Source organism: Colletotrichum truncatum (genome assembly GCF_014235925.2).
Source record: "Colletotrichum truncatum strain CMES1059 chromosome Unknown Contig_0001, whole genome shotgun sequence".
Taxonomy (NCBI): Eukaryota; Fungi; Ascomycota; class Sordariomycetes; order Glomerellales; family Glomerellaceae; genus Colletotrichum; species Colletotrichum truncatum.
In genome coordinates, this window is record NW_027222398.1 from 8,202,789 (window position 1) to 8,227,345 (window position 24,557).

The following is a 24,557-nucleotide window of genomic DNA, read 5'->3' on the forward strand; positions in this document are numbered from 1 at the left end:
CCCAAATTCCCTTTGATCTGTTTTGCAGGCAGATTTGTATCATAGAACTGTTTTATTTTTACGGAGCCAGGTTAAATGTCTGCTGGGGCGAATTTGGGTTGTGCTGTTGCTGTATCACCACATCGGGACGGATTCGAAAAAAAAAAGTCTTTTCAACTTGCTGTATAAAACGAAAACAAACTCACGACTATAGCCATGTATATAATCTTGGAGAAAATCTCCGAATCTCTTCTTTTAAAAAGTTGCAATACTTCTGCGTGTCTGGTGTTCCTGTTTGTGTCGAGGTAGTGCTATGCCTAAACTGTGATCGAACACAGCTGAAGGCAGACAGTCACTTGTGCAACTTGACTCGTTCACAGTTCATGGCATTACATGTGGTTTTTTTCCCTTTACGACTGGAAGATATATGGTATCAGCTAGGACATAGGACAAAATGCCTCCTCTCCCACTCGATTTCGAGCAATAGCTTCCTTCCCCACGCAACATAACATCAAGACCTCGCGCCGCCAACGCCATAGTGATGCCAATACTGCGTCAACAAAAGCCGAACTCCTTGTCTCTGACTTTATTTTTCGAAGACGCTGGTTCTAGAGACTCCTGAACGCCCGCCAAATGATCAACACAGCTTGCGCACAACCCAGGAGACATACCGACTCAAATGAAAGTGGTAGCTTCAGCCGCCTGCAAGCAGAGCATTCGCGTCCCACAAAAGAACCCTTTCGTCCCACCCAACCGTCGCAACCCAGCCTCCAACTCCAAACAGACACCAGTCGACACCGACCACGAATTCGGTATGCCTGTTCATAATGCCGACCTGCGCTCCGACCTGCGCGGCGCCGGCAGGTCCCTGGGGCGGCGCGTTCGAGCGATCGTCCCATAGCCTGACCGTCATATCGTAACTCGCAGTCAGTAACAGGTCTGCGGCGTGCGGGCTCCATGCTAGCCTGCGGACGGCGTACTCGTGCCCTTGCATTACCGCTACGGGTCCGGCGGTAGGGTTGCGGATATCAAAGGTGCGGACGGCGCGGTCGACGCCTCCTGTGGCTATGACAGTATCGCGGTACTTATTCCAGTCGTGCGTGAGCACCTCGCCAGGAGCGGCAGAAGGGAACGAGGGCCCTGCGGCGTGGACGGGAATCATAGAGGTCAGGTGGTACCGCGAAGAGACGGGCGTGCGAAGATCGAAGATGCGGATCTGGGAGTCGGATGAGACGGCGGAGATGATATTCGGGTTGGAGGGCTGGAAAGAGGCGCTATAGGTACAGTTTCCGACGGGGAGGGTGCGGAGGGAGTGATCACGGGTCGGCGACCACTTCGCAACATCAGCCATACTGCCTTCGGCGCGACAGAGGAGGTAATGGGGTTTTGCCAACTCACCAGCTTAATTGTGCCATCCCATGAGCTCGATACAAAAGTGTCCTTTGTGATAGGACTCCAGTTGACAGAGAAGGTCTCGCGCTTGTGTTCATGGAAGTTCATGACAGGGAAGTCCTTGACGCCTAGGTCGAAGAGCTTGATTGAGCCATCGCCGCAGGCCACGACGAGCTGGTTTTCGTTAATTTCAGACCAAGCCAAGTCATATTGTGCATCGTTTGTGTCGAATCTAGGGACAGGCAGGAGCACGTTAGCTCGATTATTCTCAGTGGAGGAGATGGAGAGGCTCACGTCGTCTCGACCTCGACACCACGGGCCGTCAGACCCAAACAAAAGACTCGACCATTTCCAACGATGCCAAAATTAGCTGACGATGCGACAGCGATGCGCGAGTCGTAGTAAGGCGAATACTTCACAGCGTAGGGGTTGTAGCCCTGGGTGCGGAATTCCAGCATAGGGGCCATGGCGGTTTGCGGCGGCGGCGGGCCCGTCTATGTGCAATTGAGGGAGAGGTCAAGTAACAAAGTGTAAGGTACCTCACGGTAAAAGCATATGATTTTGGGCGGGACAGCTCTGTCCGGGCCACAGGGGCGGTGATGTAACACCGATCCGGGGTACCTCGGCAGACGGGGAAGCACTGGGGGGATGGATGGCGGGGTGGCCTCGGGCATGCGATTATCGGAGGCTTGAGGAGGGGCCACCCAGGGCAGGTGGAGTGGGCCTTGCACGTGCTTTCGCGCTATGCACGCGTCTCGTCATTACGCCTTTCTCGTGGTTCGGTCCGGAACTGAATCCCTTTTAAGGCAACACATCTGCCCGGTGAGCCTCATTGAACTATAAAGTGGAAGAATTTCAACCTCATAGACCCAATTCCACTATGTCATGGAATCGTTTCTCATCAGAAAGAAGCGGAAGCTCAGCCCCGCCGTCGATAAGACAGGGGAAGATGACGAGCCAACTGAGATGAAACTCGCGATTTTGTCATCACTTCATCCAAGCATCGAACAGGACGCACTTCTTGACGTTCTTTTGGCTCACAATGGGTCTGTCCCCGACTCTCTTGAGGCCCTGAAAACGCCAAACCCTGTCAAGAAAGCCAGCGGTGTCATGGGTGCTCAGAGCTCGCTGAGAAATTTTGCTTTGAAGTCGACAGACAATGACAATGACACTGTATCGTCGTCGAAGAAGAGACTTATCTCAAAGAAAGGTACTACCCTCCATCTATACGACCCAGACGACATTGCTGAGCACACTCCCTGCTCGGTGATTCACAATTTCCTACCGCCGAAAGAAGCGAATGATTTATTACAAGAGCTCTTGGAGGAAGCGAAAACTTTTGAGAAAAATGTGACTTTTAAACTGTTCGATAACGTGGTGGCAAGCCCACACACAACGAGCTTTTATGTCGAGAGCTATGATGAAATACAGAGACAGAAAACGGACTATCTCTACAACGGAGCCAAACTCACCGACATTCGCCGCATCACTCCCCAACTCATCAAGATAAAGCCCAAGGTCGCTGATGCCGTAAATGAGGAAATACAGAAGAGGATCAAGACTCGTTACCCTGGTGGAAAGAAGCTACGGTTTCAATCCCCCAACCCGTGGGCCCCTAACTCGGCATTTGTTAATTGCTATGACGGGCCCCAGGAGAATGTCGGATATCACAGCGACCAGCTGACCTATTTGGGTCCCCGCGCTGTCATCGGCTCGATATCCCTCGGTGTGGCACGAGAATTCCGCGTGCGCCGCATCATTCCGAAGGATGGGGACAACAACCCAGCCGAGGATGCCGATGCTGAGGGCCAGATATCGATCCATCTTCCGCATAACTCGTTGTTAGTTATGCATGCTGAGATGCAGGAAGAGTGGAAACACAGTATCACGCCCGCACAATCGATCGATCCACACCCGGTTGCTGGAAACAAGCGCATCAACATCACATACCGCGATTACAAGGCAAACATGCATCCTCGCTACACGCCTAAATGCGATTGTAAGATTCCCTGCGTGCTTCGAGTGGTCCAGAGAAAAAAGGAGAATCACGGGAAATACTTTTGGATGTGCCATGGCGGCAACGTGCCCGGCAAGGACAGCTGCTCGTTCTTCCAGTGGGCACGCTTTGACGACAACGGCAATCCTATTTGGACTCATTTGCACAAGAAAACATCAACTTGATGGTTTCTTACTATACAACCTATCTTCGACTGTCCGCCCATTCAGCATGAAGTGAACACCTACTATGGATTCACATATCCCGGTTGGTGTACATTCCTGCCATCCAGTTGCTGAACCTTTAGGGCCTTTAGATCCACTCCATTCAGAATCCTAGCATTAACAGGGTGTACAGTCTTGGCTCGCCCATGCCAGTACTGGGAATCCTCAGGCAGAGAGGCGACTTGTTCGTTTGTCATCGGTATGCAAAGATTGGTCATTGGGACGCCGCAGGTCTTGCAGAATGTCTTGTAGAGAACGTTCCTTGAGAAGGAGTAGCGGCCAATCTTGTCTTCATCTCCTGTCAAGACAACTTGATCTACCTTTGGATATATCCAGATGTAACCATTCTACGCGTATGTTAGTTGCAGTTGTAGGACATACGGTGATACGGGCATGTGCGTCTACTAACTCTTGAGCAGATGCTGCAGTTGCACTCGATAATCATATCCTCATAAGTCTCGTCAATGGGCTTGCTGATGACCGCCACGGTGAGATCACCGCAGTGGCAGCTGCCTGTGTATACCCTGCCACCCTCGATATCGGCAGTTGGGCTGGGGCCTTTGTGGACGGGAGGACTGTACTTGTCCCCGTATGACGCGCCATCAAATCTGCCAGGGAGTCAATCTCATGCCCAATCACATATTGCTTACAAGCACTCTTACGTTTTCTTGACCATCCCGACAATGTCGAGGTCTTGGATCGAGCGCACCTGTAGGTCATGTCAGCGCGCTCCTGTAACTGTAGTGGGTCCTGGGTCGAAGGATTGATACTTACATTCAACGCCATCTTCTGACCCGGCGGCCCGTTGGGGAAGTCCACCATGATAGCGGTGCCGCAGTTACCACAGAACTCAGCGGAAGTGAGCAGCCCAATCTCATTTCATGCTTGATTCTGTATAGTATGAGGTCGACTTACCTTGTGGGTCATTTGCCCAGATCCAAAGTTGTAGCTCGAGAGCTCGCTCACGGCACCCTTGACGACTTTGAAGTCGTCGTTGCCGAGGAGCACCCAGAGAGTTCCCTTCTTGACGCAGACGCTGCAACTGCATTCACTTGCGGTCTTGAGCTCAGGAAGCTGAACCTCATAGATGAATGCAGCACAGTGGCAGTTGCCGCGGTATGTCTGCTTGGGTTCTTCGGAGGTCATGTTGAAGGGCAAGAGAAGTCACAAAGTCGTGGACAGTAGAAGAACAGCGAGATGTGTACAGAATCTGGAAAAGGACAAGTACAGCATTCTACAACTTCTGGACGGACTCTTATAGAATTCATAATTGCCAGGCCGAGATATGTCTGAACAAGCGAAAGGGCTGGGACAGGCTTGAATAGCGCGATTAGTGAACGCCACATTTTGTTGAGTTGAATGTGGGTTGGGTCCATTGTTGCATCCACGCGATACAGCATCCTTTTTGGGTTTAGGAATATCATCGTTCACTTCTTGAGTCATCGGGACGGACCTGGGGAGTCTTGGTCACTTGCTGACTGCATGTAATAGTGTAACGCATGTTAATGTCATTGATGCCTGTGGCAGTGGGCGGCGTGGCAGGCCGTCGAATTGCATCGCCTACCGTTCTCTGCAAGCCAAAGTGACGACGAGCGGCGGGTGCCTACAGCTGTTAAATGTACACGTCGTTAGGCGAAGCACATTACTATAGACATACCGAGAGTACTTGTGGTGTTTAGTTTTGTGAATCGAATGACCAGTATCTACTATGAACTACGTTTTACAGATGGATGGTTGTTAGCTACAGTGTGAAGCCAGTAAACAACAGCATAAGGTATCAGTTGATCAGCCACCAGAAGCGTCTTGCAGCTGTTGTGCGACCACAACTGGATGCGACTTGCAGGGAAGTGTCCAATTGCTGCAAGTTTTACGCTGACTTCTGTCCACTGTAATTCTGACATTCAGGTCTTAATTACTGAAGATGCAAGCATAAGATATAATAAGCAGGCACCAAGACGGCCGTCATGTTCGGAGGAGGATCAACCCGACCCGACTGTTGGGGACCGCAGCATCCATTGAACCGATTTTGTTTTTTTCGGGCGTCAGAAAAGATGACATGGCATGTTGGGATGAGCCAGAAGAGTAGTCGAGATTTATCTCGGACGTTTGTTGAGATGAACACTCTGGCCCATTGAATTAATTACTGGGAGGCCAGGGTCTAGGCGGTAGCTAAGGTACAGAGCAAGGTGTGACTTCCTTAGCGCTTCTCCTCGCCCCTTCCTTAGCACTTCAAGATAATATCCCAGTCATACAACCTGAAAAAGGTATCGCACCGGCATAGGAAAGACGAGGATTGAAACTGTAATTCATCTGGTTTCACTTGCCTAGCTTTGGCTTTTTCTATCATTCTGTTATGCTTAGTTTGATCATGCTAGTTCGGCCTAAGTCAAGTCAGGAGGAGCACGAATGTAGACATACCAAACGAGCCACATTTCTTCAACTTAAACCCGTCGCTACACGTATGCCAAGTTTGCGCGTATAAGTCGGGGGAATTGATTTATAATCGTTTGAGCAGCAGCTTCATATTATAGGAGTAATATTTCCATCCAATCGGCGTAATGCGGAAAGGCTCGTGGGCACAAGGAACAGCCTATTTCAAGATGCCCTAACCAAGACGTCTCAGTTTGACGACATAGATTCCTTCCCCGCAGACAAAGTTCTCCCTGCTCTATGGATCAACAATCAATCGTCACCGGACTACCACTTGCAGTTTAAGCAACAGGACCTGATTTGGCACAGAACCGGCTCCCGCGGCGGGCCACCTCAACCTTATCACAGCGGTTATGGCGCCAAGGTGATCAGCCGGTTGCGGGCATGGCCAAACGGCTTTGTATAAAAGAAGTTGGCCTCCCTGCCCTCCACCGTCGTCATTCCCATTGGCCTCATAGCAATCAGGAAGACCAAGGAGCAGACAGGATCCCCTGCTACGTTTGTCTTGCCAGCTGCCGTGATAGGTAGTCACCCGCCGGCAGTTTGTTGCATTGCATGCGACGTGATTGCTTGGCGAATATTGGGGGAAGGCCTCGGTAGCCCTTCTTGTCAACGTCCTCTCGGCTGAATACATTTTGGGATATTGGGGCATACATCATCCTTTCGGCACTTTGTTTCGCCTTGAACTTGATAGAGAATGCGAGGGAGGGGGTCCAAGGGCCAAGATCTACAGATTGCCATCCCCGCTTTCGGTCTGCTAGGGAGAGAAGCTTCTTGGTTCTCCTGATTTTGCTTTTGTTAGTTGCATGGTTGTTTTCCGTCGCAGCAGGCAGGCAGCCGGATCCAATATTGGTCCCGTGGAGATATTTGAAGGCAGTTCCGGCCCTTCGCTCCTGGTGGATACCTGAGAAGGAAGCCGTCTGCTGCTTCTCTTAGACATCGCGGCTCTTGCTCGTCCCGTTCATCTTCTGGCATCGCCTGCCTGAACAAGACTCTAGACGTCGTGCCGACTAGAAATATATTTCTGATACCTCTTCAAGGTGTCTTGTATTTCCCCGTAGATACAGGAACAGATAGGCTTGTACCGACCCGCGTGCCAGTATTGGTTACCAAGATGGCGCCCTTCAAATCTTTTGCAGCATTCGTCGCGATCATATCGGCAGCAGTTTTTCCAGGAACGGTTGCTCAATGCCCGAACCTAACTCCCGTCTCGCAGCCTTCGCTGGCTCAGGGTTATGCAGCGAAGCTTGTCATGAACGGGCTGAAAACCCCGCGCGGTCTTATTTTTGATAAACTTGGAAACCTTCTCATCGCTGAACAGGGCGGCAGCGGCGTCCGATACGTCAAGTTGACAGACAATGGCGGTGTGAATGTCTGTGTTGCTTCCCAGAAGCAGCTCATCCCGAATGGACAGGTAAGCTGCGAGTTTTCAAGGACTCGTCCCATTCGCTAATAAAATCCAGCTTACCCATGGTATCGCCCTCTCGGCGGATGGGAAGACCTTATACGCCTCATCTGGAACTGAAGTGTTCGCCTATCCTTACGATGCGGCCGCCGGCACGGTTGGGCAGGCTCGTTCCATCATCAACGGAATGGCGCAGGGCGGGTTCCATCACACTCGGACTCTGCTGATTCCCAAGACTAATCCAAACATCCTGCTTGTTTCGCGTGGCTCTGAGGACAATCTCGACGTTGCGACGGCCCAGATACCATCTGGACGTAGCCAGATCCGTGCTTTTGACTTGAACAAGCTGACTGGAGGCCCTGTTGCCTATACTACTGGAGAAGTCTTTGGGTGGGGGCTGCGCAATAGCGTTGGTGTTGGTGAGAACGTGGACGGTGGCATCGTTAGTATTTGGCGATCACGCAGACACACGCCTGAGGCTAACTTCTTGTCAGTGGTCAGTCGAGAATTCTTTGGACAACATGGCCCGGAACGGCGTGGACATCCACAACGATAACCCTGGCGAGGAACTCAACTATCACGGCATTTTCAACTCGAGTTCTAATCAATACAAGGGAGCCAACTATGGCTATCCCAACTGTTTCGCCGTCTGGGATACGAGCAAGATCAGTGGAGTCCCCAATGTTCAAGTTGGGAGCCAGGTCATTCAGGGCAGCCCATCTGGTCAGATCACAGACCAATACTGCCAGTCAACACCAGTTGCACCAAGACTCACTTTCCCAGCGCACCTTGCTCCGTTGGACATTAAGTTTCACCCTAACGGAAGGTCCGCATACATTTCCTTTCACGGTAGCTGGTAAGTCCTTGATGAGTTTTCTTATGGAGTTGATGGAAGCTAACATATATTTTTAGGAACCGACAGCCTCCTGATGGATATCGGCTCAGCAAGGTTGACTTCGGAGCCAATGGCCAGCCTACTGCTCCAGCAAACAGCCGTACAGCCGAAGTCAAGGTGATGTGGAACAGCAACAGCGCCGTGTGTCCAAATAGCTGCTTCCGGCCTGTAGGTCTTGTTTGGGACGGCAAGGGCAGATTGTTTATGACAAGCGACACTTCGAACGAGTTGTTTGTCATCACAGTACCTGCTTAGGACGTAGGTGAGCTCTCGTGCCCATCCTAGCCAGCATTACTTGGCCAGGTGAATGCCGGTTGTTGTATGAATCATTCCGAGACGTGGAAGACTTTTGTCCAGAATATTCTATGGACATATTACCCAAGCTTACGAGTTGGACGCCCCGCATATAGCAGCGCTCAATAGTAAGAATTCCCGGCGTGGTCGAACTGTCACGGCTAGCTGGAACAGGTCATTTTTTTCACTGAGCAATTACTATTCTTATATACCGAAGAAAAAGGCTGCAATGAAAATGAAGCTTCAAAACCAGTGGCGAAACTATTCTTCGCAAGAAGAAGAGTGTTTGATATGTCGCAAACCAAATGATTCCTGCCATCGAAATCACCAAAGATAGACAAAGTGGGGAATCTGTGTGGTTGCCGTGCAGCGACAGAGGGCACGACCCTTGCATCGGGCCGGGCTGCAGTGGACCAAGCGGGGGCCTCGCAGGGCGTGTTGCCTGTCCATTCACCGCCCAGTTGGGAAATGGTGCGTTGGCATCGCTCGAGCCGTTTTTCCCCATCGACTTCCATGAAGTGCCACTGGCCAACACAAGCGCAAGTGCGAGTGTACTAAGACCTACGTAGTAAATTGGGGTGTACGGGTGCAAGCAAGTGTGAGTGTGTTGTGCAGACGCATCTAAGTCAGTGCTCCAATCATGATTCGCATCCGCTCTCTCAAGTCTCTTGCACCCCGTCCTTCCGTGTCATCCATCATTCTCTCCCATCCGTCGCTCCCTTTCCTGCTCAATGTCTTCTGGTTAGCCAGCCTGCTTTTTACGCGTCCATCCCACGTCGGGCCCAGTCGCCACGACGCTCGCTCGTTCCGCCATCACTCATCCAATCCTGATCCGCCTCAAAAAGTCCATTTGCCAGAATACAGCGGCTTCGCCGTTGTTGACGCCCAGCGAAGCGCTAGGGAATTGTCTCAGGCTCTGCGACACTGCAACGTCGCAACCGACGATTTGACAAGTAATTAAGCCCGACACGCATCGTGCAGCACGCAGTTCTCGTCCGAGTGATCCATCAACCGAATTCTCTGCGCTCATCATCACTTGTGATCTAACGACCGTGCCTCGACACGATACTTGCGACAGTATCTTTGCGATTCAGCCCATCACAGCCGCCACTCTGCGGCTGCGAGCGGCTCATTTCGCGACGACACACTAGAGACTGGCATTGCACGCCTTACTCACGTCACTTGACGCGCAATCCGACTGAGGACGCAATGCCCATCCTCCACCGGCAAAACCTCGACGACGACGATGTGGTGCCCGCTCATTACGGCGGCTGGTCCCCTCTCAGCCCAGGAGCGATAGCTGGCGTTACCCTCGGCGCCGTTGCTGGATTCTTGCTCATTCTTTGGATGATTTACACCTGCCTCAACTTCGGACGACCCGTCGAGGCCGAGACCTCAACAGTGTATACCGGCACTGCAACCTCGGTGCTCTCGGTGAGGCGTTCCCGCAGTCGCCATGGTCACCGCAAACACCGCAGCCCGCGTCCAAGGATAATCGCGACGGAGGAGGTGAGAGTCCGGGAACGAGAGAGCGTGAGCAGGGGGCCTGGTCCAATTATCGTGGATGCGGACCCCCCGATGCAGGAGCGCAGAGCGAGCCGGCCGCCGCCGCCGCCCAGGGTGGTGTCAGATGATGAGGATGATGAGGTGGTAGTAATCGAGGAGCATACGCCAGAGAGGAGAAGGCGGCGACGCAGCAGCTCGCAGAGACATAGCCGGCACCGGAGCCGAGACTACTGAGCTTGGGCGGTATATAACTGGGTTGAATGTTTTCTAGCCATAAGGCTGGGTACATGTTGTAATGGATCTGTCGTACCGCGTTGGGCGATGGCGATGGCGACGGCAAAGGATTTCGGGCGCAGCGCTTGTATGAGGATGATGAGAAATGCTGTATGAATGTTTTGGGAAGCCTCAGTGGTATGTGAACGGAGCGTGGTATGCGATGTACGTCGAACGGGGCCGGAGACAAGAGTAGCCGGTTGAAGCTGGGGAACATCAGACGGAATGGATGACGGTGACACCATCTCAGATGTGGAGAACAGAACACGTTCGTTTTCAATACGAATGTCCGCATTCCTCATCCTGGGGATTGTTGATCCTCAGCATTTCCCGAATACGGAACAGTCCCCCGATCGACAGATTGTTCGGCGTGTGATGACACTTGAAGCGGAGCCGCAGCGCCTCCCGAATCACGACGAGGTTGCCGGTTATTCGGTACTGCAAGTTTTCCTTTTTTTTTTTTTTTTTTCTATCTTGTGTAGATTCATTCTGCTTGCACACTCGAGCTAGTGAAACGGAGCTGTGAGTGTATATACATACGCCTTCAGGCGAGAGTTAATTAATCCACCCCAGGAACGGGCATACGCACGTTGCTGGGTCTTGTGAGCCGTCATCTGAAGATGCTTTCTTTACATGTCTACGAAATTGTGACCCAAAGAGGATAGCACCTTAAGCTTAACCTCGGTGCGCTTGACATACCATGCACGGTAGATGCAATGATATGCGGATGCTGCCTAGGCTTCCCTGAACCTTAAAGTGTAAAAAAAGAGACAAAAGAAAGAGAAAGGGAGAGAGAAGACGTGTCAGGATCTCGATGCGCCAGAATCCTTCTCCCCCTTCTTTCACTGTTGATTCTCTTCGTAAACCCTGATGGTAGAGGATATAGCATACTTTCCCTGCCAGGCTTAAACTTAAGTGGTGGCAGGTGGCTCTGCTAGCGGGGGTGGACGGATTGACCAATAACAGGGCGCGGGCAGCTACTTTTCACATGTTTTCCCCGGACTTGGGCGCAATGGTGCTAATAGTTTCAGAATGACATCACCTGCGAGCTTCGGCACACTTGTGGGGGGTTAAGGCGCCTCATCGACGGGATTGTTCGCGGGACAAAACAGACTGCCATCAGACATGCTACCCACCCGGCGGGAGCGAATGATGCCTTTCATCCCTTTTTTATTTGCAAGTTTGATACGCTAGTGCACCCTTGGTGAGGAAGAGCTCCGGTCTATGAGACATCATAGCTTCCCTCCATTTCATTTTCATAGGCACACCTAAGCAAGCAGTGCTCTTTTTAACATTTAACTTTCCTCAGCTCTTATCCTGTCAAGTTCTTCCTCTCTTACTCTCTTTCTCTTCGTCGCCTATTCTCAAAAACATTAAGAGCGCGTTTCTAAAGTACCTGAATGATTGGCTTGTCTGTAACGTTGCGAATCCACGGCCCATATACCCCTACCGAGCTCGTCTGTTACCAGACGACCACCAACAACAACGATACCCCTCAAACAAGTCATAGCTGACGTCGCACACAATGGAGCACCCAGGTACGCATGAGGCTCCCACCCCTGCTGTTCTCACACGCCTTCAGCTGTAGAGCTTGTACTCAAGAGTTTGCACACCCGTGTGGCCCGACCTTGAATAGCTGCAGCCCCGAGTGCTGCGGCACCGGTCTCACTGTCACTGTCAATCATGAAGAAGAGATTACTGACACCTCCCAGTCAAGGAGATTAGAACCGTCATCCGGGACCTGGTTCAAGGCACCCCCGAGAAGCAGAAGAACGCTTTGTACTCGCACTTTGTCGAGGATGCCTCTTTCACCCATCCCTTTTGCCATGTGCCGTCCTTCGGGAACATCCAGCTCCCCTTCCTCCCCATTCTCAACTCGCGATTGTTCATCCTCATGGTTTACCGTTGGTACCGGATCCTCAGCCCCAACATTAACATGGAAATTGAATCAACGGGTATGTGTTGACCGTATACTCCTTCTGCCTCCTTTCACGCATGCGGGATCTAAATAATAGACATGGAAGTGCTAATAAACACACAGTCCAAGACCAAAAGACCAACCTTCTCTACGTAAAGATGCACCAGGACTTCCGCCTCTGGTTCGTGCCCTTCTACTCCGCGCCTGTCGACTTCGTTGTTGTCCTCCGCCTTGAGACACGTACCGTCGACGGCGACGGGCGCCCGCTGCCTCGCAACCAGAGCGACACCCCCACCTTCGGTTCCCGACAGCGCCAGTTCGTCGTCCATCAGGAAGACCACTACCAGGTCGGTCAGTGGCTCAAGTTCATCACCCCTGTTGTTGGGCCCTGGGCCTGGTACGCTTGGTCCCTTTTCGCCACGTTCCTGTGTGCTGTCGGTGCCTTGGTCGGCTACCCTATGACTTGGCTCCTGCAGCAGTCGGCAACATCCAACTACGCAGAGATCAAGCAGCGAGAGTAAGACTAGGACATGAGTGGTTTAAGGTGCCGCCAAGGGAAAGGGGGTTGGTCACTAGTGGACAGACGGATGAGGATGTAAGATTGAGCAAGGGAGCATGGCGAGTGAATTGGGTTTCCTAGCATGGTCAGTTATCCATTCGAGCTGCACGGATATTGATAATCGGCCGTCACGATGACAAGCTTGCAATAAGAACAGTCTCGCTGATGGGGCGACAGTTCGACTCAATCGGGACACACCCAAACATCGTTTCATTGTATTGTGTTGGGCGGATAGACTATCTACCGCTGTTGGAAAAAAAATAAAAAAAAATAAAACTCGGGAAAGAAGAAAGAAAAAAAAACTCCTCTATTGCAGTATTATTGTGCCTCAAGTCGGTTCTCCTGTGATGACGGCGTTCGTCTCTCTATCACGTGTGAAACGAAAACGTCCAGAAACACTCACACACAAGCAGCACATTCTTAATCGTGACGTATACACATTCTTCCGCATCACTTCAAGTCAACCAAGACAAAGCGAGATTGGAGGCACGAGTCAAATACCCATGTGCAAGAAAAGGAAGGCCGGCGTAAAAGTGAATCCACCTCAATTCATGAACAAGAAAAATATACATCTCTCGCTGGCTGGCTCACTGCCAACGTATAACCCACACCCTCCTTTTTCACGTCCTTCTTCTTTTGTTTTGTGGGGTATACCAATACAAACAATCGAAAGCAACTGGTTTTTTTTTTTTTTTTAAAAAAAAATCCCAGCTGCACACAACTTATGCCCTCCCAAGCTTTTTTGGTTAACTCCTTCCGCCACTTTATGGACGTACCCTCCTCTGTACATTTTGCTGGGTTACACCGTGCTCCGGCTATGCAATGCGTACAAAACTGTCTTCTCTCATTTTCACTTCGGTCCGTTTTCCTTGTGTCGTATCTTCATCCATGTAGTTATTAGATGTGTATATATATAGCTCGCAAATCTGAGCGAAGGTTGTAATATATGGTTTGACGTTGTTGATGGCGGTCTTTTATGTTCACGGCATTGTCGTTATATGCCGCCTCTGCCATTGCCGTTGGCGCTACTGCCATTCCGGCCCTGTTGGTCTTGTGACTGTTGTGGTTGTTGTTGTTGCTGCTGCTGCTGCGGCTGCTGCTGCTGTCCTCCAAAGAAGAAGCCATCAAATATGTTCATCTGTTGCCCGTCGCTGAAGTCGTGGTGCATGTTGTCCCAGTTAATGCCGAAGCCGAGGTCAAGCTGAGGAGTAGTCCCGTCGCCGTTGGGGCCCACCTCGCCATTGGAACTTCCTTGGAGACTTTGGAAGAAGTCCATGTTTTGAATGTCGGGGTAATCAGTCACATTGTAAGACCCCTGCTGCTGTTGCTGATTCATAAAAGGACCGCCACTGCTGGATCTTTGAGCCGCAAGCCGGCGCGGAACGGGCGGCGACGCTACAAACGAAGGATCAATCTCTGACGGGCTGCCCTGTCCCATCATGTTGAAGTCTGTAGCTAGCGGTGAGTTACGCGGGGGCAAGTCGCCGGCAACTGAGAGGCTGGGGGAGGAAAGGGTATCGGAGAGGGCACGGTCGGGCTGGAAGTTGCCTTGCTGGAACTGCTGCTGTTGCTGGCGGCGGCGCGGAACGCTTGCAGTAGATGTTGAGGCGCCGTCGCCGCTGGCGGAGCTCCACTCGAATCTGTTCTCGCGCATCTTGCGAGGAGGCACAGAGCCGAAGCCGCCGGTCGAGTTGGCCATCTTGATGGTGGCCTTTGCCGTACGGTCAAAGGCGTCACGGCAGGTCTCTGCCGGGGGACACTTATCAATCAAGTCGGTGAAGACAGACTTGGCTGCCAAGATTGTAAAGTCTACTTCATCCATTGTCTAGTTGAATGTTAGAACAAAGCCACAATTAACAGATTTGGATGGCTCACCAGTCGACTCCTGACAATCGGCGAGTGCCAGATAGCGTAGAGATATGAGATGCCGGCCATAAACAAGTGATGGGTAGAGAGGTAAGTGTAGCTAACGAGTCCGCTGAGATGAAGCTGCCGGTAGATACGTAAAATCTTCTGGCCAGCCTCGGCAACCTTGAGATAGATTCTATCTTCGTCCTCGCGGAGCTCGGCCTGGAACGCCGTAGGGCTATTCACCTCGTTCGAGGTATTATACTCGCCCTCAAACATGGCGGGGACACTGAGACTCTGGCGGTAGAGCATTATGATGGCCTGCCAGTAGTTGAGCTCCAGAAACTCGGTCGAGAACGCGACACCCGTCTCCTCTCTCGTGGGCGCTGAATTCTTCCACTGATAAAGCCGCCGGTCAATGTCGATGCGCCAGGAGCGGAAAGAGTCAAACTTGACGAGGAATGGAGAGGGTAGATGTGTGTGCATGTCTGAGTTTGTAATGTTCTGACCCGTGGCTCGCACTACTTGTGTTTGGTTGTACTGCAGAACCTGGAGAATTTCAGACTGCAACAGGCGCAACTTGAAGTAGTGGTACGCTACGTGCTTGTAGCTCGGCTCCGTTGAATCAGGCGGCATATCTAGGAAGCCGGTGGAAGTGATGTACTGATCATCCAGCAACGACGGGAATTCCGTCGTGATGACCTGGTCGCTGATACCAAAGGGGCGGCCCACACAAGTGCTCACCAGGCGGTCCAGGGAGTAAGTACACCACCATAATCTTCGCCTCATATCACGGATATACAGTTTCCGGCCTTTTCCGCGTGACTGGGCTTCACTTGACTCGTTCATCTCACCATTCTCTTCCTTGATCTTACCTAAGGGGTCAAGCATGGCCTTCGCTACGTCACTGCCATCTTCATAGTGCAGCCCTAGGTCAACTGCTAATCTCACGGCGACACCAATTATATACCTACGAAGACACGTTAGAGCTACGGTGCACGTCAATCGAGGAATCACAGGTCAAACTCACCAAAGTCCCGGTGGCACCGGCCGGAGGAGCGCGAAATTAGCTAGCAAAAGCACGGCTTGCAGAACCTCCAGCCCGCCACCACTGTTACCCAGACAAGCCTCAAGATGCACGATAGCACTTGCATGGTACTCTTCTGGCTGGGCCTGTCCAAATTTGTTCGCGTCTGGTGGGTTGCGTGGCCCGGCCCCAGATCCCTCAGACTTCACGGGCTCGCCCACGATGACACCACAGCCAATGGCAAACACCATGTTCAACATATACAACTCCCGGGGTCCCTTTGGCCCGCCCTGACTGGCATAAGCCTGGTCAAACATTTGCATAAACTCCCCACGGTGGAGGATGGGTATCTGAGGATTCGCATGCTCAAAATAAAGCGTCACGAGCTTCAAACCAACATCCCGCTCAGGAAAGTTTGCCGGGCGAATGGTTGGCTTAGTGTGCAGGCCAAAGAAAGAGTCGCGCATCGACGTGCCGCTGCCAATAGGGAGGCCTTTGTTTCCTGCTCTGTCGTTGGCGCCATTTTGGTCCGATACAGAGTATTGCACAGCTGCAAAAACAACGCGGTTGAACGAAACGCCCGAGGCAGAGGCCAACGATCGCGGTTTGGAGGGTGCGACAATATCGAGCATTGCAGTTCCCGTCCCGCTCTCGGCCTTCTTGGCCTTGTCCAAGTCAGGGCGGTGCACGTTGTTCTTTGGTAGTCCGTTTCCTTCGAGGCTTTCGGATCGTGCCGAGTGACCAGCGTCTGTAGTCGATCTCGGGGCATCATTGCCTGGGCGTGAGCAGATCTCGAGGTTCTCGGCGGGTGGGAAGGGAATGTTGTTGTTGGCAAGCAGCGCTTCCAGCTGCTCGACACGAGTTTCTAGATAGAACACATAGCTTGGGTCTGGTCAGCAACCTCTTGAGCGCATCGTCACCGCCAAGCCCGAGGAAGAGTGTTGTGTTCCAGTTCCAGCGCGACATACCTTCTAGGAATCTCCTTCTTCGTGATAGGATCGTAACCCACACAGGCAACGCCGGCCTTTGCGCAGCTAGCGCAGCTGGGGAGCTTCTGATCGCATCGATTCTTGCGTAGACGGCAGCGGTTGCATGCGCTTACGTTGCGGAAGTTACTGCTTTGGCCCGGCTTTCCGCCGGTCTTGTCAGCAAGCGAGGTAGAACCAGCACCAGCGGTGGGTTCGTGTTGGTTGTCAGCGGCCGGGCTCTGGTCATTGCCGCCTGAGTTTGGGGAGTTGTCGTCGTAGGAGCCCTGACGCGGGCGCTTCGTCGGCTTGAGAGTCGGCGAGGGCGGCGAATGGGCGGGCATTTTTGCTGTGCAGGCGCGCGAACGCGGCAGCGGAGGAGAGCGATTGAGTGAGATAGGACGGGCGGGTTTCAGTTAGAATTATTTTCCGGGCGGCGGCCGGGCCGGTCGAGGCTCGGAGGCAGGGGTGGTGATCCAATGAGAGGACAGAGGAGATGCAACGCTCTGTCCGGTCAAAAGGTTTGGTCAGCCGGGGGTAGAGGCGCTCTGAGAGCAAGATTTGGAGGGGTTGGCGAGTTGGAGGAAGGAGAGACGTTGGTGAGGCGTACAAAGTGCTGGAACACTGCTATCGCAACGCTATCTCAACTTGCACATGGGCAGCTCCACCCATCATTCGGCAGTGGCACCGATGGGGGTTTGCTGAAGAGGGACTGTCCTTTTTCCTTGTCCTCTTCCCGGGATATCCTTTTTTCACTAATTCCGCGCTAGACTTTTGTACAATCGAACGAGGGGCCGGGCCCGACAGCGCAGCTTTCCAAGACGACTATGCTAGACACCGGTGGTGCAGTTCAGCTGGGATCCCTCGCGAAGTTGAGGATCTGACCGAGATTCGGGTCGCAGTTGTCAAGAATGCGCATGTCGAGACGGGACGGGCGCTGGCGGTGCGGGGGGAGTGAGTTGATGTCCGATCGCCGCGTTGGGAGAAGTTGTAAGAAGAAGAAAAAACGGCGCAATTCACAACTGGACGAGGATTTGCTAACTAGAGGCGGGACAACAAGTGCGAAAGAGCGGGCAACTACGACCTTACGGGAAGGGGTCGGTGTGATGTGTGGACTGGGAAACGGCCAAGGAGGGTTGAGTGCCTAAGGTAAGATGGATAGAGAGAGGTCGGGGTACAGCAACATAGCGCTGGCAGTAGGGGATCAATCTGCAGGCGCCGAATATTGTTTTGGTTGATCCCAGGCGAATTGGGCAGCTGATAAGGGAAGAAGAAGAGCAGGAGGGGATTACAACGCCCAAGTGTGCCTGCGAGGGGTGCGCCTGTAACGGAAAGTGGAGGACTGACCGGAGCAAATAAGCAAGCGGCAGGATGAGAACTGACGGTCTAGCTCACCTTATTCTTTACCAAAAATGCAACTGAGGGGGAGCGGGGGGCTGGTGGATAAGTGATCGCAGCCCCGACAGAACCCATCTATACTAGCTAGCCACCTAGCATACCTTACATCAGCTTTCTTTCTTCATCAAACTCGAAAAACTCCAACGGAGAGGGAAAATGGGAAGAAAGGTGGTCCTCCCCCCCGCACTTGCACATCGAAATCCTAGCCAACTATGCCCAATCCAGAAATTCATCCCGCGCTGGCGTCGAACCTGGCTTTCTGGTTTGGCGCTTTCGCTTGACTTGGCAGCTTGATGGCTGCCGGGTGTCGGTTGATGGACGCACTTGAGCTTAGCACATGTAGTCAACGAATTACCATTGACTGATATCGGAGGGAAAAAGGTGCAAGGTGCTTCTTATCTATGTATCGTCGTTCGATCTGTTATGACAGCTTAATTAACCTGTCCACTATCAACCAACCGGCTCATGCACGATCCATCATAGTTGTCAAGTAAAAAGGGGTTTTCCTTCCGTACGAATCCTCAGCTCTCCGATATATTTATCCACAAACGCTCGCGTTTCTCGGTGTGAATGTAGTTCAACCTGGCACCACGATAACGACCCAATGGCTATTCTGATAGGTCCCAAAGACCGGCTTAAATAAATCCACCCGCTTTGGACACACAGCCGCATTGGAGGTTTGCTGTTGTTTTGGACACTGTGTGTTCGGGATACGAACTAGCCATGCTCGTCTAAAAACACGTAACCATCTCTATTCACGATTGAATCTGCTAGTGCTCTTTTGGAGACACAGCAGCCCGCGCTCATCTGTGAGAAGCGCTCTAAACTGCTCCAACAACAATCCGGTGATCAGACGATGACCAGGCCAATAATAACCTCATTGGAAGGCCATCTATTGCACCTAACAAAACCGGTAGACCCACATCTCATGCTGCCGAAATCCTTGACGTTCGTCCAACTCAAAATCCTGCTCATACAGCTTTCTTCCATGTGTGCCATGCGTATGATGCTTCTCGCCTACTAATTCTATCAGTGTCCTAGACACGATGATATCCCAAGGTATTTTGTCTCCAAGCCATCTGCTCATGACCTCACATCTAACAAGTATGTTCCAGCAATAATCGAGATACTTCCGTAGCTCCTCCCTATTGCTCGGATGTAGAGGGTCATGAGGTTCTTCGAGCCGTCTCGTAGGCACGTAGCCCGCAGCATCCATAATTTCTATCGCGATTTCCGTTGGCAGGCCAAGCTCACAAAGGCACCATCGGACGTGAAGAACGTCAGGGATATTAGGCTGATAAGCTGGCCTGCTTTCCAACTCGAGAAAGTCGTGAATCGGCATCACGCCGTACGGATACTCCCGCCTCCCGTTCGCTTCGAGCATGTAGGAATACTTCCCTCCATGCTTCGAGGACCCATATTGGTCAAATTGCCCCTCCGTTATACCGAAGAATTGACGATGTGGAAGCGCAGCGATGTTTGAGGCAAGCTTCCTCATTGTACACTCTCTAAGCATGCGTTGATAGCACTTTGTGTTCCGGTAATCCGACTTTCCGTCGCGGCCGCTGTCCTCATCCCACAACTGAGGAAAGCACAGCAGCAAATTCAGAGTCAGGTATGCCTCTAGAGCCATTGTGGCTACGTGGCCCCAGCCGCACTCATTCTGGTCACCGTAAGCGTCTCTGTGCTTTTCCCAGGCGTCAACCCAATTTGCATGCGGATGTTGGCAGATGTGCTGCAGAGGACCCATCTCGCCGTACAAAATTAGCAGCTTGAACAACTCGAGGCTGTAGGCAACAGCTTTGCCTTGCCATCCCAGTTCCTCTGAAGGATGGAGGAAGGCGCCGGCCTTTCTATATCTAGGAGGGATGACGCCGGGCTTTTCTGAAAACTCCTCAAAGTAATAAACGGCTTTGTCGCAGTGATGGACAGTCGATCTTATGCGCTTCATAACATCGTCTGTTATCAAGATGTCTTCTGGCTCTAACACCGCAGCGGTGTCTTCGTACTTTCGCAATTCGACATCGGCGTGAGAAGCAAGGTTTTTTCTAAAGGCTTCGATGAAGTAGTGCAGCTCTTTCCCCTGACGTTCCTTGAATAGGGGGTACAGATTGGTTCGGCCTTCATGCCCGCGTTGACAGTAGGAATACTTAAAGTTTGAGCTCAAGATATTCCACGGAATGTTGTGGGCTTGATGGCAGGCCATGTTGGGCTGATAAAGAAAGTGTAACGGGATGGGCGTTACAGGATGTGGGAAATCGATTACTACATAATTGGGGGCCTTAATCTAACGATGTTGCCGTGTTATACTGTTAATAGAATAAACTCCCTATATAAGCGATTTTGACGTTTCCCTTGATGCAATTAAGCAATAGTAGAACGAGACATGGAGTTGACCGTATGCGCCAGAAAGTATTGACCATCAAGTACTCCCGAACGGCATGTATATCGAATATTGACAAGTGCCATGCTATAATAGCAAGGGGATGTCACTTTTTGGCTGTAGTAGAGTTGAAGAGTTTGCAAGAACCGTTCCACAGGGCCTGACATGGAGCATTGAGCAGGGAAAGTTAGTGGTGGAGATGCGGCTTAATTTACGCTCGTTTATTAAGGCCTCGTGTTGTATGTAAGTCTTAGTTCCAGCTATCCCTCCCTCTTGGGTCCTAGACTGTATTACTGCTTTTCGATAAGGGTGCCTGTTTTGTCCAACAAAAACCGATGGGCAGGTTTCATACACCTCCCCATCGTCGGTCACACTTTCTTCCCTGCCGTTTAATATGATCCAATTCCAAATATATCAGTCTCCGATCCCGCCAAGCACAACACTACAACACTATCCAGTGCTCCTCGAATCGGGGTCTCAGTCAGTGAGCGGCAGGCTACACAGTGGAAGGGTAATTGTTGCTCATACCTCGAACCCCCCCCCCCCCCTTTTCCTTTTCACGGATTTGATTCACCCACCTACTACCCCAACCATTGCCAATGACAACACTTTTCCGGTTTCGCTCGCGAGAACATACTGTAAACGGAAGCTAGGGGACGTAGCTCGATCGATCAATGAGCCCACCAGAAACGTAGACACTCGTCAAACGACATGGGCTAAGATATAGTGTTCAACAAAACCCCCTTGCTTCATACTAGCCACCCACCCAGCCACTCCACGCCCTCCCCAAAGTCAGATTGACCATGCAAACCACACCGTCGCTTCGAGTCTTATCATTATTTAGCCGAATAGAGAACGGCTTTAAGGCTCTGCCCAGCTCCATCCGTCCGTCGCCCTTGCGGCTCTCAGACAATCATCAGAACATCCTTACCCTAAACACACGCCTCCCTCCCCTCGTCTTAACGTCGAAACTCGCGCCCTGCTCGGATGAACTGGCGGGAGCTGGACAAGGAGGTTTACGTGAGCATGTACAACACACTTACCACATGAATAACATAACCCGACTGCACTCATATGTCGAGCAGGGACTAGGTGTAGTGTAGCATTCATCCACCGAAGAAATCGATCTGTTTCAGATGCGGGCCCGCTCATACTTCCTTTCCAGTCTTTTCTCCATCAATCCTTCAAAATTCAGTTGCTTCGTTTGCTTGGGGTCTCACATCACGTCTGAGCTCATAGTAAAATGGCAAGTTGCTTGTTGAGTAAGGGGATCGACCCCATCAATTCTCAGAAACATCATTAAAACATGACAGAGCATCCTTCGCAGGCTTGCTCCCCGTAAAACGAAACAGAATAAGAAACAAAATAAGAATAATAACTCAAGAGATTCCTTCCCTTCCGTCCTCTGTCTGATTGCCGGTCGGTCGATCTCTGGTATCCGAAAATGCCATTTGCTTTTTGTGCCCGTTCTCTCCTCTCAATGTCGATTCCTGGACTTCCATGGTATCTCCAACTCCTGTGGCCTAAGTAACCAAAACAAAAAACTAGGAAAATAGGAAAGACATGAACCGAAAGCGGTACTTTGATCGGGCGATTTGCCCGACCATACATGGCATGAGCAACGCCTCCTCCCTAAACCCTGAGATGACCGAAAATAGTAGAACCCCATCAAGTGAAGGAGAGAAAGTATCTCCCTCATGCTGCCCGCTGATGAAAATGTGAGAATAAAACAAGTAACAAGTCGTGAGAATCCCGTGTATGCTCTCTCTCGGCCCCGTCCGAATTATATCGCGTAATCCAAAAGATCTTTTTCTCTTGTCCCCTCGTGTCCCGTGAACGATAGTCTATGTCTTGGTTGCCCTTCCCGTCGATAACGCCAAATGATGAAACGCTGATTGCTCGATAATGAAAAGGTGGCGCCGTGATAATTCTTTAGCGCTTGGTACATCGAATTCGGAAAATAAACTGTCGGTGCTCCATCTAAGGCCTGCAGCTTGGGCCGGCTTCAGCCTCGTACTCTTCGTCGTCGTCCATTGGGGCCAGGAGGCCCTCCGTCTCGCTGGGCTCGAGAGCCGTTTCGATATCCTGTGTTGGCTCATCTAAGCGCCCACGGGGCTCGGTGGCGTACATGCTGAGGACGGCGCCAATGATGGTAATGGCACCGCTGGTCCACCAAGCGAGTCCTGAGTAGCCGGTCTTGAGACCCAAAGAATATAGGAAACCCGACACTGTCGGTCCCAAAGCTCTGCACAAGCTAGCCGTGGAAGCCGCCACGCCGTTTATGGTACCGAGAGAAAGAAGGCTTGGTGCGGAGTTGGTAAGAAGAATCGCGTTGCTGGGGTAGGCCATGGTCGAGAATGTGCACTTCCATATGACCATGATGTAGATACCGATCATTCTCAGGTTGTCCGGTAGGAGAACCAAGTATGGAGTCATGAGGTACAGCATGAAGTACGAGACAGCCAGCATCCTGAATAGGCGCAGGGGCCCGAGGCGGCGAACAACCAAGGGGAAGAGAAAAACCGTCGAGATCATCGAGTAGAAACCCTGAACAGAGAGGATAACACCAATGTCCTTAGTTTGCATGCCAAAGCCATCGACAAACTTGAAAGGAAGATGGAAATCCTTCTCATTAGGTGAAGCAGTACTAAGAAAGACGGGAAATAGCTGGTCGAATGTCATGGTGTGGCTATCATTGAGTTAGCTTCGTAAAAGAAGGACAGCGGAGAGATATCTCACAAGGCCAAAATGCCGTAGGAAATGATGTTGAGAACAACCGGCTTTGTGAATGTCTTTTCTTGAGCTGGCGCTTCCTCGACCACATCGTCCGGCACAGCACTCAGATCCAGGGATTCCGTTGGTTCGGGGATGGAAGACGAAGATCCGACAAGCTGGGGCGAGCTCTCGGTCGTGCGGTAGCCAGGAAGCTCGTCGTCGTCGAGCAGGGCCTGCTTCTCTGCCTTTCGTGCGGGGATCTGACAGCTGGTGAAGGACAGCCAAGAGATGATGCGCTTTCCGAGCTCAACGCCAGGGTCACTTCTCTTCTTGCGCTCCGCGTGCGTCTCTTCCAAGAAAAGCAGCCCGATAACGACGCCAAAGAATACGGTGATGGCGCTGAAAAGATTGGGCAAGAGATAAGGATATTTGTCCCAAATCGTATCCTTGGCGAACCAGTTGGGGTAGGCGATGACTGGTCGAGCGAGCGCTCCTCCGATCATCGGTCCAACAACAGAACTATCAACACTCAGTCAGACACACGAGCCTAGCAAGGTCGGAAGGCAAGAAATCAAATATTGTCATGCTCTCGGCGAGTTAACTTACCCAAGGCACCACACTAGAGGCATGATTGTGTATGCGCGGGCTAGGATGTGTCAGTCTGTGTGGTCTGTTTTAAAAAGCATGAATCCAAACATACGCTGGTGTTCCTTTACCGTAACCAACTCGGCAACAGTAGTCTGCAGCACACCGATATTGCTGTCTAGAAGTTAGCACAAGTTCCAATCAGGACGGAATGTTTGTTCTGCCACGTACCCGTTCAGCAAGCCACCGAGGGCGCGCGCAATTAGAGCAACAGCCAAGTTGGGCGCAAAGCCGAAGACCAGGGAACTCAGTGCCGTGCCTGCGAGGCCCATGAGAAGAACCGGTTTACGACCAATTTTGTCGCTCAGTCTTCCCCACATGACTCCGGTTGAGAACTCGGCCAAGGTAAAGGCAGATGTGACCATTCCAGCGTAAACCGAGATTTTGCTCGCGTCGTCGGTAATATGGAAGTCCTCGATCATGTAGTAGATGTAGGGGAAGATGGACATGAACGCAATGGGTTCACATATTCTGCAAAGGGCTGGAAATTCATGGTCAGTTCATTGCGCCATCCGGCCGTGTAAGCCAGGGGCGCACACATACCAAGAACAAACATCTGGCGGGCGGGGAAAGGCGGTTTCGCTTTGGCTCCGGAGGAGCTTCTCCGGGAGCGTCCTGTCATGTAGCCCGATCTCTTCATCTTGGATAAACCCTTCGACCGTGGGATTCGGTTTCGATATGTTGCCAGGCCCGTAGGTACTCAAT

The 24,557-nt window shown here is 51.7% G+C and overlaps 9 protein-coding genes across 9 annotated transcripts; 4 read left to right on the forward strand and 5 right to left on the reverse strand.

The window, feature by feature from the left end:
- Positions 1–673: 673 nt before the first annotated feature.
- On the reverse strand, positions 674–1,838 carry CTRU02_202262 (WD repeat domain-containing protein; the record flags this gene model as incomplete). The annotated part of the gene is made up of 3 exons (XM_036719668.1): positions 674–1,312; positions 1,333–1,603; positions 1,666–1,838. The coding sequence occupies 3 exons, from the start codon at positions 1,836–1,838 to the stop codon at positions 674–676; spliced, it is 1,083 nt and encodes a 360-aa protein (XP_036588370.1).
- A 418-nt stretch (positions 1,839–2,256) lies between these two features.
- CTRU02_202263 (grf zinc finger domain-containing protein) lies at positions 2,257–3,552 on the forward strand (the record flags this gene model as incomplete). The annotated part of the gene is made up of 1 exon (XM_036719669.1): positions 2,257–3,552. One exon carries the CDS (start codon positions 2,257–2,259, stop codon positions 3,550–3,552), a length of 1,296 nt encoding a protein of 431 aa, XP_036588371.1.
- Positions 3,553–3,949: 397 nt separating this feature from the next.
- CTRU02_202264 (glutathione-dependent formaldehyde-activating enzyme) lies at positions 3,950–4,413 on the reverse strand (the record flags this gene model as incomplete). Its single annotated transcript, XM_036719670.1, has 3 exons — positions 3,950–4,199; positions 4,254–4,300; positions 4,366–4,413. 3 exons carry the CDS (start codon positions 4,411–4,413, stop codon positions 3,950–3,952), a joined length of 345 nt encoding a protein of 114 aa, XP_036588372.1.
- Positions 4,414–7,135: 2,722 nt separating this feature from the next.
- Positions 7,136–8,576, forward strand: CTRU02_202265 (nhl repeat-containing protein; the record flags this gene model as incomplete). The annotated part of the gene is made up of 4 exons (XM_036719671.1): positions 7,136–7,435; positions 7,485–7,868; positions 7,921–8,282; positions 8,339–8,576. 4 exons carry the CDS (start codon positions 7,136–7,138, stop codon positions 8,574–8,576), a joined length of 1,284 nt encoding a protein of 427 aa, XP_036588373.1.
- Positions 8,577–9,824: 1,248 nt separating this feature from the next.
- CTRU02_202266 (uncharacterized protein) lies at positions 9,825–10,355 on the forward strand (the record flags this gene model as incomplete). Its single annotated transcript, XM_036719672.1, has 1 exon — positions 9,825–10,355. The coding sequence occupies one exon, from the start codon at positions 9,825–9,827 to the stop codon at positions 10,353–10,355; it is 531 nt and encodes a 176-aa protein (XP_036588374.1).
- Positions 10,356–11,919: 1,564 nt separating this feature from the next.
- Positions 11,920–12,833, forward strand: CTRU02_202267 (uncharacterized protein; the record flags this gene model as incomplete). The annotated part of the gene is made up of 3 exons (XM_036719673.1): positions 11,920–11,932; positions 12,107–12,349; positions 12,436–12,833. The coding sequence occupies 3 exons, from the start codon at positions 11,920–11,922 to the stop codon at positions 12,831–12,833; spliced, it is 654 nt and encodes a 217-aa protein (XP_036588375.1).
- A 1,032-nt stretch (positions 12,834–13,865) lies between these two features.
- On the reverse strand, positions 13,866–17,055 carry CTRU02_202268 (fungal specific transcription factor; the record flags this gene model as incomplete). Its single annotated transcript, XM_036719674.1, has 4 exons — positions 13,866–14,696; positions 14,747–15,689; positions 15,750–16,628; positions 16,715–17,055. The coding sequence occupies 4 exons, from the start codon at positions 17,053–17,055 to the stop codon at positions 13,866–13,868; spliced, it is 2,994 nt and encodes a 997-aa protein (XP_036588376.1).
- Positions 17,056–19,010: 1,955 nt separating this feature from the next.
- On the reverse strand, positions 19,011–20,315 carry CTRU02_202269 (uncharacterized protein; the record flags this gene model as incomplete). Its single annotated transcript, XM_036719675.1, has 1 exon — positions 19,011–20,315. The coding sequence occupies one exon, from the start codon at positions 20,313–20,315 to the stop codon at positions 19,011–19,013; it is 1,305 nt and encodes a 434-aa protein (XP_036588377.1).
- A 2,157-nt stretch (positions 20,316–22,472) lies between these two features.
- On the reverse strand, positions 22,473–24,492 carry CTRU02_202270 (MFS multidrug transporter; the record flags this gene model as incomplete). The annotated part of the gene is made up of 6 exons (XM_036719676.1): positions 22,473–23,181; positions 23,232–23,726; positions 23,814–23,853; positions 23,908–23,966; positions 24,024–24,333; positions 24,396–24,492. The coding sequence occupies 6 exons, from the start codon at positions 24,490–24,492 to the stop codon at positions 22,473–22,475; spliced, it is 1,710 nt and encodes a 569-aa protein (XP_036588378.1).
- Between the last annotated feature and the right edge of the window lie 65 nt (positions 24,493–24,557).